This window comes from Galeopterus variegatus, unplaced genomic scaffold, assembly GCF_000696425.1.
Source record: "Galeopterus variegatus unplaced genomic scaffold, G_variegatus-3.0.2 Scaffold1964, whole genome shotgun sequence".
NCBI lineage: Eukaryota > Metazoa > Chordata > Mammalia > Dermoptera > Cynocephalidae > Galeopterus > Galeopterus variegatus.
The window spans coordinates 162002-174632 of record NW_007728075.1 but is presented as its reverse complement, the minus strand read 5'-3'; the positions used below and the strand labels follow the sequence as shown (position 1 = coordinate 174632).

At 57.2% G+C, this 12631-nt stretch overlaps 1 protein-coding gene across 2 annotated transcripts in view; it reads right to left on the bottom strand.

Moving 5' to 3' along the window:
* Positions 1 to 150: 150 nt before the first annotated feature.
* The window catches only part of ARHGEF4 (Rho guanine nucleotide exchange factor (GEF) 4), a 115199-nt gene continuing 102718 nt past the window's right edge, over positions 151 to 12631 (bottom strand). Inside the window, exons 1-10 of one of the 2 annotated variants that reach the window (XM_008579834.1) lie at positions 12456 to 12537; positions 8810 to 8989; positions 7588 to 7764; positions 7341 to 7520; positions 6204 to 6436; positions 5747 to 5876; positions 3832 to 3963; positions 2900 to 3143; positions 1970 to 2044; positions 151 to 1377 (exon numbers count right to left, since the gene is read on the bottom strand). In XM_008579834.1, coding sequence (XP_008578056.1) covers positions 1226 to 1377; positions 1970 to 2044; positions 2900 to 3143; positions 3832 to 3963; positions 5747 to 5876; positions 6204 to 6436; positions 7341 to 7520; positions 7588 to 7764; positions 8810 to 8935 — 1449 coding nt within the window. In that variant the 5' untranslated portion in view covers positions 8936 to 8989; positions 12456 to 12537 and the 3' untranslated portion in view covers positions 151 to 1225. Of the gene's footprint in view, positions 1378 to 1969; positions 2045 to 2899; positions 3144 to 3831; positions 3964 to 5746; positions 5877 to 6203; positions 6437 to 7340; positions 7521 to 7587; positions 7765 to 8809; positions 8990 to 12455; positions 12538 to 12631 lie in introns of those variants that run through there. The other variant, XM_008579833.1, reaches the window with a different exon arrangement.

Genomic DNA, 12631 nt, shown 5'->3' with positions numbered 1-12631 from the left:
CTTGATTGCCCCCATCCCACCTCTGGTGGCTGCTGGGCTTATTCCTCTTCTTTAGGGCTAAGCCCCTGGCAAAGACCGGGTACCAGGCAAGGAAGGATGGGCATGGGGAAGAGAGAATGCATACACACCAACAGAAAACTGGCAGCCAGGTTACTTTTCACAAGTTTCTTTATCAAATTAAATGTGGTTTCTGGCTTGAAGAAGGTATAGTGCAAGAGTGACTGTCCATGCTCCTGAATCCCGTAGGCACTGCACCCACATGCCAGGCCCTGACTGCACTCCTGGTGCCCCTCCTCAGTGGGAGGGGACTCCCTCCATGTGCCCGTCGCCTGGGTTTGTGGACACTGGGCCACAAAATTCACTCTTTATGGCTTCTCACGCTCACTAGGGTAAGGCAATCTTTCTGTGTCACTAACAATTATTTTTCTCCATTGTTAGAAAAACAAGAACAAAATCCAAACCGAAAAACAGCAACCAGGTAGTTCTGGAGTCACTCCACAGTGACGGATGGACTGGGCACAAACCTGGATCAAAGTACACAGCTGACTGTACGGTTTTGTTCTTTCCACTACAAACACATACATCACAAGTGAGGAGGGTGCCCAGTAGCTAGCAGTGTCTAGAGGGGCTGGGAGGCAGAAAGGCAGGCCCTGGGCCAGACATTTGAGCCCAGAATTCCTGCTTACTACCCTCCAAGGTTGCAAGCTGCCTGGCACCACCGGCTGGGCTGTGGGTGGGGGCCTAAAAGAATTGAAGAGCTGAGGGACACATGGCCTGTCTTTGCAGGTGGCCAAAGGCCAGAAAGTTGGTCTCTCCTGCCCAGAGAAAATGGGAGGAGGAGGGATAATCGGATTTCCAAAGAAGAGGGTCCAGAGCAGCCAGTGCCTTCTGCATGTCAGCCCGGTCGGTGGTTCTGAGCTGTGATTCCCAGGTTCACAGGCAGTGGAGGCACCCCACGGGTCCGGGTCCCAGGAGGGGGGCCCAGGCTGCGGGGGGGTGTTGCATGTGCGGGGTCTTGCCTCTTCCTGCTGGTCTCCTCACTGTACCAGAAGTGAAGAAACCAAGAATAGGAGCACAGACCTGACACATCCTGGTGGCACCCAGTGACTCCCTTGCTCAGCTCTGCTCAAAATAGGCAAAGGAGGGCCAGAAGTGAACCTCAGGGAGGAAAAGCTGGGGACTGCTGGCGGGCAGGTCTGTAGAGTGCTGTCAGGTGGGTGCTGGCTCACTTGCGGAAGGGTGCCAGCCGACTGAGGCTGTGCCAGAAGGTGGATGGCTTCCGCCTGGGCTCCGCCAGCACCAAGAACTGCTGCTGGGGCCGGCTGGAGGGCAGTGCTGGGTGCTTCTGGCGCGTCAGGTAGCAGGGCCGGCCGACGGCTGGGCAGGGAGAGACAGCAGAGGGTCATCAGTGCCCAGAGCACCAGGTGGCACAGGGCAGAGGCAGCCTCTGCTGTTGGGGGGTAGACTGGGGCCCATACCAGGGCTCTGCCTAGATCTCCTGTAGGAGGCAGTTTTGCCACAAAGGACTTGCTTCCCAGGGGGCTGACCACACCAAGGAGCCTGGGCCTGGACTGCAGCCTGAAGAGGGGATCACCTGGGGGGACTGTGCAAGGCATGTAACATTTCGCGGCCTTGGCTCTATGTGTAGAAATGGGGAGATAGTTCCTTTACCAGGCAGCTGCTTCCCTGGGGAAGTGTGCACTGCCAATAATGGTGCCCCCCCTGCGGGGGCTGGAGGGGGTCTAGAGCAAGAACCTCAGCTGTATACTGACCCAAGATTTATCACCGGTGGCCCCTTAGCACCAACCTTTGGGAACAATCACCTGCAAAGGGCAGTGGGCACCTCTGAGAACCCGGTTGGCTAGCTGGCTTTGCTTTGGGGGACAGAAGGAAATGCGGTCAGGGCAAGCAACGGGCGGTCAAGGCAAGCAATGGGCGGCCAAGGAGGTGGGACCACCTGCCCACTTACCTTTGGGCTTCCCTGTGGTCTGCTTGCTGGCATTCAGCATGGCCTGCTTTCTCTGCAGCTCGGTGATGGAGAAGCCTGGGTGGAGGGCCACAAGTGAGATCCCAGCTCGTCCTCTGCCCTGCCTGTGCTCTTTCTCATGCTGTGATTCCCGGCCCCAGGTGCAGCCCTCTCAGTACACACCTGCGCCTCCCACAGTGCCTGGAGTCCCATCACGCCTGGGGGAATAAGTCCTGGCACAGCAGAGACTGTCCCCATCCTCCTCAGTCAGCCTGCCTTAGCCACCCAGTGCAGAGGAGATCCTCAGGGTTCCCAGGTAGAGAACAAAGATCCTCTGCCCCATCTCTCACCTCGACCCCATACATCACCCCCACTGACCCTGTGTCTAGTGCTCCTCCTCTCCACCACGTGGAGGCCCTTTCCCAGTCCAAGAGCCAACCCGGTCACTGCCAAGTGTAACATTCCAGCTCATGAACAGGAGGGGAGATGCAGTAGGGAGACATGCCTGCTCTTGTTGGGTGGGGGAGGCTTCCAATACTCTCCCAGGGCTTGCGCTGGCTGCAAAGGGGCTCTCCCAGGCCTCAGCAACCTGGGGCACTAAGCAGAGGGCCACCGCCTGTGGAGTGCATGTCTGTGCACATGTGTCTGTATAGTGAAGCAAATCCCCCCACCCCACAAGCCAGCAGACTCATGCCCTGAGGCTGAATGCTAAGGAGATGGGACACGGTGAGGTGACCCTCCTGGTGGATGACAAAGGCAGTGCCTTGTGCTCACTACTAGGACCAAGAGGTGTCGAGACTTGCTAAACCCTGAGGCCCTCAGACTGAAACATGCTGTCGGTTTCAAGGCTGTTCTGACCGCCTGGCAGCCAGGCAGGGGTGGGAGGGCTGAGTGGGCCCTAGAGGCGGGGCAAGGCCCGGCAGGGTCTCGCACCTGTCTCCTGGTCCAGCCGCACCTGCTCCCTCTCCCTGGCAAAGGCCTTCAGCCAGCGCTGCTTCTGCTCGGGCTTCCTGGTGCACAGCAGGTGGCTGTCCCCCGTGGTGCCACAGCACAGCCGGAAGGCATTCTTGACACTCACGTGGAGGTCTCTGTCTTTCCCGTCCTCCAGGTCCACCACCTCCAGACCGTCCATATCCAGCCGGCCCTTGTAGTACAGCACGTCCCGGCGGAGCAGGTCCTGCCAGGTGCTGCCTTGAGCTCTGGCCACTGAACTGCTCACCTAAATGTGTCCCTGCTCCCCCACCCCCCACCCAGCCACAGGAGGGGCTGGTGACTGCACACCCACTTCCCCTGCAGATGGTGAGCTCCTAAGGGCAGAGCAGGCCTGGTGCGGCTCACGACTGCTGAACCCTGAGTGGAGGAGCCACGCTCGTTCAGTGCGTGGCTGACTGACCTGGGGGTTGGCCCTGTCTTCGAGGTGCATACAGTCTGGTGGGGAGACAGCCATGGAAACTAACACCGCACAGCAGAGAAGCACACCAGTGGACAAGGAGGGCCTTACGGACAGGGGGCCATTGGGCTATGTTTTGAGAGAGGAGCAGAAGCTAGCAGCGTAGAGGAGGCAGCGAGAGCAGAGGTTTGCAGGGAGAGAAGTGGCTTGAAGAGCATGCAGGAGCCAGGCCAGGAAGGAGGATGTCCTCAACAGCACCCAGCCCTCGTTTGACTGTGAGAACCGCCCTATGGTCTCTAGGCCACTAGGCTCACTCAGCAGAGAACCACCCTCATCCCACCCTGGCCCGACCAGGGCTCTGCCTGCCTGTGGTGTGACGGGCTTCTTTCCTCTGGGAAGCTGCTCCTGGCCCTTGGTTTCGCTCCCACCACCTGCTCTATCTGGGGCCCGTCCAGCAGGACAGTGAGACTGGTACCTTCTTACAGTAGATGAGCTGGTGGTCAAAGAGAAAAAACATTCTTTGCTGGCTCCTGGCTTGAGGCTGTATAACTCGAGTCAACTCCCCCGAGTAGATGAGTTCCGAGCTCCTGACCAAGAGATCTTCCCCCTGGAGGGCCCCAAGACGAGTCGTGAGCTGGGTGCACCCAACCTTGGGCTCCACTTCTTGCCTCCCCCAGCCCTGCCTGCCTGCAGCCCACACTGGGCCAGGCCGTAGTGGGACGGTGTCCTTGAAGCCCAGAAAAATACTCTGGTTCCCCTATGTCCTCAAGATGAGGGCCAAGGAGGGGGTGTAAAAAGATGGGCAGGTGTGACCCACACGTTGGCTATCCTTGCAAAATAGGACACCACTGTAGCCAAAGGCCTTACATGGCTCTTGAGCTCTGGAAATACAGCTAATCCATATCGAGATGTCACGTCAGTGTAAAATACACACCGATTCTGAAGACAGTATGAAGTAAAAAATGTAAAATATCTTATTAATGATATGTTGATTACAAGCTGAATGATACTCTGAATATATTAAGCTAAATAAAATTTTATTAAAATTAGCTCCGCCTGTTTCTTTTTTTCCTTTTTTAAGATGGCTACTAGAAAGTATAGAAAACCATATGTGGCTCACATGATATTTTTGATTGGACAGTGCTGCCCTAGAGAAAAATTAGGTCTGGCTAGAATTCACCTCTGAGGCTGATCTTTAGGGTTTCTAAGGAGACCCTCTTCCCAACTATTTAGTACCTGAAGTTCAGCTACTGGGGGCTTCAAAACGTTCTGACTAAGCTCTGTCCCTTTTCAGTTCCTCTCTGAAAATTCAAACCACAGCCAGGAGTTGTTGGCAGCCATCCGGTTTGGGATGAGTGAGTTTGTAGGGGTCCTTAGCCAGGACTGGGTCTCAGGACCAATCACTCACATTGCTCAACCCTACCCCAGGGATTCTAATTCAGTATATCGAGGGTGGGGTCCAGGAATCTGTATTTTCATCACATTCTATGGCTTATTCTGGTTGATTTTCATGTAGTATCTCTTGCTGATAGCTGTAGAGCTCTGGGGCTTACAGGGAATAGCATGGAGGTGCTGGCAGCACCATGTGGGTAGGGAGCCCTCAGGAGCTATATGGGGAGGAGGCAGATTGGCTGGTAGGGGAGGGGCAGAGAGGCCCCTATGCCTCTGGGGGACAGAAATGTCATCATTAGTTCAGGCCTTGGTGTTTCCTTAGAAAGCAAGATGGGAAGATACATGGGTAATGTGCAAGCCAGGAGAACAGAACCAGGAGGTGATTCATTTTTGGTGATACTGTATTGAGCTTAAACTCTTCTAAGTTGGGAGTCCCAGAAGTTAACTAAAATTCAGGTATCTGGCCTGTCCCCTGAGGGCAGAAGAACAGAAGGACACTTCTGAGGAACATGCTTCCTCTGTTTTGGGCCTCTCCTGAGCTGGCTGGCTACTCCCGGGAGGAGCGTCCTATCTCATACAGGATGGGAGCCACCAGGAGTCAAAGCCACCCCTGAGTGAGGGCCGGCTTTCCCGCCAGGAGTGAACATTGTTCGCTAGCTCCCTGCTTCAGCTCCCTCCTCAGTTTTTTAGGGGCAAGCGTGATTTTTTTTTTTTTCTTTTTTCCATTTTTGTCTTTTTTACTGACCGGTAACGGGATCGCAACCCTCGGTGTCGCGCCCGTACCGGGGACCGGCAACGGGATCGCAACCCTCGGTGTTGCACCCACACCACGCTCAGCCAGTGAGCGGGAACCGGTCTCCACATGGGATCCGAACCCTCAGCGGGAGCGCCGCCACACTCCCATGCGGTGCACTCTCCAGTGCGCCACCGGGCCGGCCCAAGCATGATTTTAAAGAGGCCAAGACCCCATGGTATTTTCTGGGCCCTTGGGCCCTCACCTCCCAGTCCTCTATGGAGCTCTGCCACTGAGCAATCTTGTCAATGTTTTCAAGTCTCCGTTTCCGTTCATTGATGAGCTGGGCCACATTCTTCATGGCATGCAAGGCAGCTTCAACATCCTTGAAATCCCTGGGCAGAACAGAGACGGAAGGGTGCTGCAAGCTGGAGAGCAGAGACAGGGTGGGAGCCTCCCGCAGCCCCCACATGTGGAGCTGCTTCCCTCCGGGGCTGTCCCCCTTGGCCATAGCCTTGCCTGTCAAATGCACAGTCCCTCTCTTCCCCATAAAAGCCAGGCACAGGGCAGAGTTTAATATCCTACTGATTTCCTCTTCCCCCACTGCAATAAGAGCTCATGAGAGCAGGGCTTGTTTTATTCTGTGCCATTGCTCCAGTGCATACAGCAGTGCCCAACAGACTGGCTGATGGAAGGTGCGAAGAGCCTTGGCACCCTCCTACCTGTGCTGGGGGGGTGTGTACTTGAGCAGCTCAGCCAGCTGCAGAGGGTACTTGCAGATCTTTTGCACCGGGGTCAGCAGGAAGCCATCCAGAGAGATGTCGATCATCTTTTGCAGCAGCCGACAGGCCTCGAAGAAGTACACGTACTTGCTGAGCTTAGTGAGCCGGGAGAGCTCCACGCAAGCATTGGGGTGGTTGTTGCAGTACTCTGAGTAGATCTGGAAGTCCGCTTGCTGGGGGGACACACGACTGGAGGTTAGGCTGGCTGGCTTGCTCCTGCTCCCCAGGTAACCCAGCCACATGTCTGGGAGGAGGAAGAGCCCCTGTATTTCCTTCAGAAGCTGGGCTCTATCTACTTCACTGGGACACAAGTTACATGGAGTCACACCCCGGGATGGGGAAGACCTCTTGGAATGTGAATGTGTGCCTGTCCCTGCTTTCCCAGCAAGCCCCTCAGCAAATATTTTGACTGTCAGTGTTTTGGATGAAGTCAGTGATACTAATAAGGAAGGGCTATCAAGGCCAAAGGTGGGGTGGGGGCACTTAGAGTTGAAGCAGGGCTGGCCAGTGAGCCCACTTGGGAGAACGTGGTGCTGGTACCACTAGGGTCACGGGTTCAGATCCCTGTACAGACAAGCCACATGAAAAAAATAGAGTGAAAGCAAGCTGTAAATTTCACACAAATTCCAGTCTGCTCACTGCCAGAGGATCACCAGAATCTGCTATGAACAGCTCCTGGGGTGCTTAACAGATGGCCCGCTGCCTTTACCCTTCTTTCCAGCAACAGCACACCTTCTGGGAAGGATGCCCCAGCCCTCTGCCCCCAGGAGGCTTCCCTGACATGGTGTCCCCTGACACAAGCGAGGACCCCTCCTAGAGCTGTTGAAGGGTGAGGGAAGCTGGGCAGACAGAGGGCTCAGGCCCAGCGCACCAACGTTTGGAAGATGTTTGGAAGCTTCCGGGAAGACAGCAACAGGCTGCCTGGGCTTGAGCCTGCAGGGCAGGCCTCTGAAAGGAGGCCGTGGGGGTGCCAGGCGCAAAGGAAGCGAAAATGACAAAGGGCAGGGTGTGTGGGGACAGAACAGAGCCCCCCAGCAGAGACTGGGGGGGCGAAGTCTGGGAGCGGGCGGCGCTCACGTGCTCCAGGAAGCAGGCACCCAGCTCGCTCAGGTGCGGGCGCTCCCGGTTGAACCTCTGCTCCAGGGCCTTCACAAACGCCTTCTGGCACCGGTAGATGTCCTCGATGTTCCCGAAGATGGTGCGCAGCTGCTCCTCGCTGAACATGTCTGCGCGCTTGCGGCACTGCCTGATGTAGCCCTGGGGGCGGGGCGCGGTCAGGGCTCTCTCGGACCCCCGCCCGCCCGCCCGCCCCGCCGGGCCTCACCTCGCAGATGTCACGCAGGTGCTTGATGTAGTCCCGCTCGGTGCTGAGGATTTCCTTGATGACGTTAGTCCGCATCTGGTCCTTGCTGCTCTGCGCCTCCGCCCCGCCGTCCTCGGCCCCGCCGTCCCCGGTTCGCGGGGCCTCATCGTCCGCGGGCTCGTCCTGGTTCACCCGCAGCTGCAGGCAGCGCACGGCGGGTCAGTACCCCGCATCCCTCGGGGGTCAGCGCCCCGTGCCCTGCCGGCACCGCAGCCGCGGGGAGCTGAGTCCCTGAGACCCACAGGACGCACGGGGGCGGAGCTGGCTGGGAAGCTTTCTCCACCACGACACGCACAATGCCTGGGGACAGCGGGCCTGACGACTGCAGCAGCTGTCAGTGTTGCCCTAGACCAGCCAGTCTCCTCAGGAGGCTCGGTGCTCCTCCTCCTCTCATTTAGACTCTGCTTGTGCTCAGCACTGAGCTGGGGTCATTCGCTAGTTTCTGAACCCATGCCGCAGGCCCTCCAGGGGCTGTGATGCAGGCGTATGGTGGCCTTGCTGGCTCTCTAACCTATAACCTGGGGAAAGGCTTGGGGCTCAGAGTGGACAGTTCACCCAGGGAGCCTGGGGCAGGAGAAGCACCTGAAGGCAAGGGACGGGGATCTCGCCTCCTGCCACCCTCAGCCTGGCCTTTTGGAGACTGCATCTGGATTCCTATCTTGGAGACCAGAGGCCACCTTTGGCAGGATCTGGGTGCCCTCCCTGCGATCTCTTGGTCTAATAACTTAACTCGTCCATGTCTCAGTTTACTCAGGTGTAAGTCACGGTTCCTACCTCCCAGGGCTGACTGACAGTTAAATGAGACTACCCACGTAAATGATCTGCAGTGCTCAGTAAGTGCCTGCTAAACTGAGCTGTTTGTGGTGGTGGTATGCTAACACGCATATTGCCTTCAGAGGGGTGTGGGCTGTCTTCACACAAGGTCATTTCTGACCTGCTCTTCTTTCTGGTCCATAAGGACTCAGCAGGAGTGGAGGTGGGAGCAGGGGATAGAGAAGGGCTGTGTCACAGCTCCCTGACACCCACCCACCCACCCGGCACACGGCACCAAGTTCCAGCATAGCCTCAAAGGAGAGGTCCACGCCAAAGCAGCCGGGACCTCAGAGCTGTTTCAGGCTTGGATTTCTGAACAGAGCCAGGTGGCTCTTTACTACCCCGGAGAAGCTCAGGCCAGAAACCATACCCGTACGAAGCTGGCTGGAAACCACCCCTCGCCATCAGCAACGCGGCCCCACCACCACTCTCTGTTGGTGGCGTCCATCACTTCGATGACGTCCCCAGCTTTGAAGCCCAGTTCCTGGTCGTCCATGGTGACATGGTCCCACAGTGCTTCAGCACAGACCACACTGCCATCGCTGATGAGCTGTGGGGAGAGACATGGGCAGATAGATTGGTGGGGCAAGGCTGCCATGGGCCCTCCCCATCAGGTGGGCCGGGCTGAGGTGCTCCCTGCCCTCTGTCCCCAGCCATCAGCAGCCCTGGGAAGAGGGGATCCTCATTCATTTCACAGAGAAGCTGATGGAGGCTTCCTCTAGGCCAGCAACTCTTATGGGGCAGGGCTGTGTCCTGGGCATGTCTAGACAGTGATGAAGCCTGAAGTGCACTGACCACAGAATCTGACAGGTGATCCTCTTGCTCACTCCCTGCTCAGCCGCACCTTCCTCACACCCCACTGAGCTGGGGATTGAGCTATTGCCTGAGTTCCAAACCCACCTTCTGTGGTCTATGTCTGCTTGGTTCTTCTAATGCAGCACTCAAGGGGGGGCTTCAAGGCTGCAGGAGGGCAGGGGGGCTTGCTCTTTCTTGCAGGCTTCTTGTGGACTTGCAGTGCCTGTGAGGCCACCCAACAACCACACAATCTGCTTCATCCAGGTAAGACTGTGCCCTGCCATTGCAGTAGCTGGATCTGGTTTGCTGTTTTTTGGACACTTGTGGAACCAGCCTCATGGCATCTATCCCCCTTCTCCCACTCCCCAGACACCAGCACTTGCTATGCAGTGCCCCTCCTCATGGTTCTAGGCCCCAAGCCCTAGGATTCTAAGTTTTAATTATTCCAAACTCTTCCTTTTATTCCTTAGCTCTACGAGAAATAGGTACTTACAGCTGCTAATTCTGTGATACGTACCTCAGGGGTATCTTGTGCACTTTGTGACGGAGTCAACCACTTTGTACCTAGCTGATAATTCCTTACTTTCCTTTCTCTCTGCTCACATGACTGGCGTGGTCCCTTTCTCCTGAGGGGTTGTGAACTGATTCATCATGAGGCAGGCTCCCATGCCCCTTCCAGGCAGTCCTCACACTGGGATCTGCTGAGCTGACATCTGCTTAATGTGGGCTCCCTTTTCGCTCCATGGCTTCAGGGGCTTAGGGCAGGAGAGGAGGGGTGGGCTGGGCTGCACAGTAGATGAGGTCCATGCCCCTTCCTGCTGGGACCAAGTGTCGGCACTGGCTGTCACAACCACAGGCCCGGCTAAGCAATCAAGGAAGAACTGAAGCATCACTGGACTGGCCCTCTGCACTGACCACTGCTCCACACTGACTGCTCCACACTGACTGCTCCTCTGCACTGCCCCCTGTCCCATGTGAGCCCTCCTTTAGCTTCATGGGTGTTCCCAGGGCAGTGTGAGTGCTAATGCTAACATCGACACAGGACCCAAGAGTGGGCAAACCTCTATGAAGCCTCTGTGCCCACTTTGGCATGGTGAGGGGTGGGGCTGGCCACTGGAGCATTGAAGCTCACTCTGGCTGGGGCCTTTCCTCCAGGGGAGGACTAACTGCTGGTTCTTACTCTTTCCTGGGGGTGAACACTGCTCCAAACCTGATGAAACCTCTCTTTAAGCTAATCCACAAGCCTATGTGCACATGCACCCTCAGTGTAGCAGCTGCTTGGGGGGCTGTAGACTTCCTGAGCTCAATGTAGGGACCCCAGGCACAGAGCACTGGGTTATTCCTGGGGGGCATCAGGCCTCTGCATGGGACTGTCGTACTCATTTCCAGCCACAGACATTCTTCTGCAGGCAGGCCTGGCCTCCAGAATCACAACGTGCTAGCTGCTGCATGGATGGGATGAGACAGGACTCAGCAAGACCACATGTGAAGATCCAGCCTGCTGCACGCGGGGAGGGAAAGAAGGAGGCAGGTGCTCACAGTAGTGTGGGTGAGCCAATGAGAAGGTGGACTGCAGGTGAAATGCCCCTCCTAGGGTCTGTGACCACAGGCCATAAGGAAGTAACCCAGACACATTCAACACAGCTAGCTTCCCACCGGTTCCCTTCCCACCGTTTCCCTTCCCAGGTTGTTCCCACCTGATATTAACCAGGTGAGGCATCTGCCTCTGTCTGCCTCTGTCCCCAGATCCCTTCAAATGATCCCTGAGCAAAAGCCCTTCTCCATGGCTTTGTGTCCGCCATCCCCCTGTCCTTGCAGACAGGTGTGGATCCTACACTGGTGATTTCCTACATATCTGCTGGGGAAGGTCTCCAGGGGTGGAGCACAGAGGCAAGGCCTCACAGAGAGACCAGGGTTCTGGGCACCATAAGGGGCAGGCTTCCACACCCATCCTGCCCAGTCACCTGGAAGCCCTTGGGCAGCCAGAGAGAAGGAGTTCTGCCCTGGTCACCTTCATCGTTTCCTCTCTGCCTGGCGCAGAAGGCATCAGACAGACTCAGGGCTGTGAGCAAGATCTATGATCTCCCTGTGCCTTCCATCAATGCCCCAGTAAGAAACGATGTTTGACCTACCTGAGTCATAAAGCTCCTGTGTAAACCCACAAATGGGAAGTCTACTGAGTTATAGTAGTGATATTAACCATTTCTGTGATGTCACCAAGACATCCAAGAGATCAGAGATTCATTTTATAGGAATCACAGACGTGCTCTACCTACACAGCAGCCCGGCGGTTTCCAGGCAGAGGCCCTTCCTAGTGCTGTCTCAGGTGCAGATGTGCCTGAAGCCAAGACTCACACCGGTAGGCCTGAGGGGCAAGGATGCCAGTCTGGCTCTCTGCCTGGCAGTGGGTCCTAAGGCAGAGATGTTAGGGGATCTAAGGTGGAGGATGGGGTGGGGGTGGGGGGTTGAGTGGTGGACTATCCCAGTGGAGGGGCAAGTTCAGGACTAAGACAAGCCAGACGCAGGGGAAGGATCCCCTCCTGTGCCTCTGAGGTTTTGACAGGCCCCAGGGAGGGCGACACTGCCAGGCTCTGTCTCAAACTGCTCCCGCATGAGCAACACCGCCATTCCCACCCTGCGCATCTCCTCTCTCGCGCACAAGCAGGGTGGGGCGGCTGCCCACCGACAGTCTGGAAACGCCATGGCTGGCCCCTGTGCAGCGGGGGTGGGGTGGGTTTGTGTTCAGAGCGCCACTTGCAAGGGGGGCAGCAGGGGCTCTGCCCCCGTACAGACAACGACTTAACTTATTTTAAGGTCTAAAACAGAAAAAGCAGCTGCGAGTGAAGTGCGCAGAGGTGCCCCGGCATTTTCCACAGACCTCGCTCAGCCCGCACAGAAATGCATGTCCAGCTCCCCTCACCCAGCGGTCACATGCACAGGGTCTCCAGACGACCACAGCAGCCGCGACCACAGCAGCCGCGACCACAGTTGTGTCCGCATCCTGTTACACAGAAACTCGCTATTTGTCCCCCTCCCCCCTCCTCCCTCCACACAGGGTATAGAGGACAGAGGGAAAGACCCCATGGCACGTGTACCCGACGGCGGACCCCCCAAACCCGGCCCTGCCAGTGAACGCATCGGTGGCTGGGCGGTCTCCCCTCTGCGGCCGGTGCGGAGGCCGTGGGTGACAGCGGCTGGAGTGCCACGCAGGCGCCACTCACCGCAGCGCGGTCCCCGCGGCGCCCTGCCCGGCCGCTCAGCGGAAGGCCAGCAGGAATATCAGCACGACGTTGATGAGGACAAGGAACGTCAGCACGGCGGAGACCACCACGCGCTGGGCGCCGGGGGGCAGGTTGCAGCGCAGCAGAGCGCGCAGGGCGCTGCCGGGCGCCGCGGG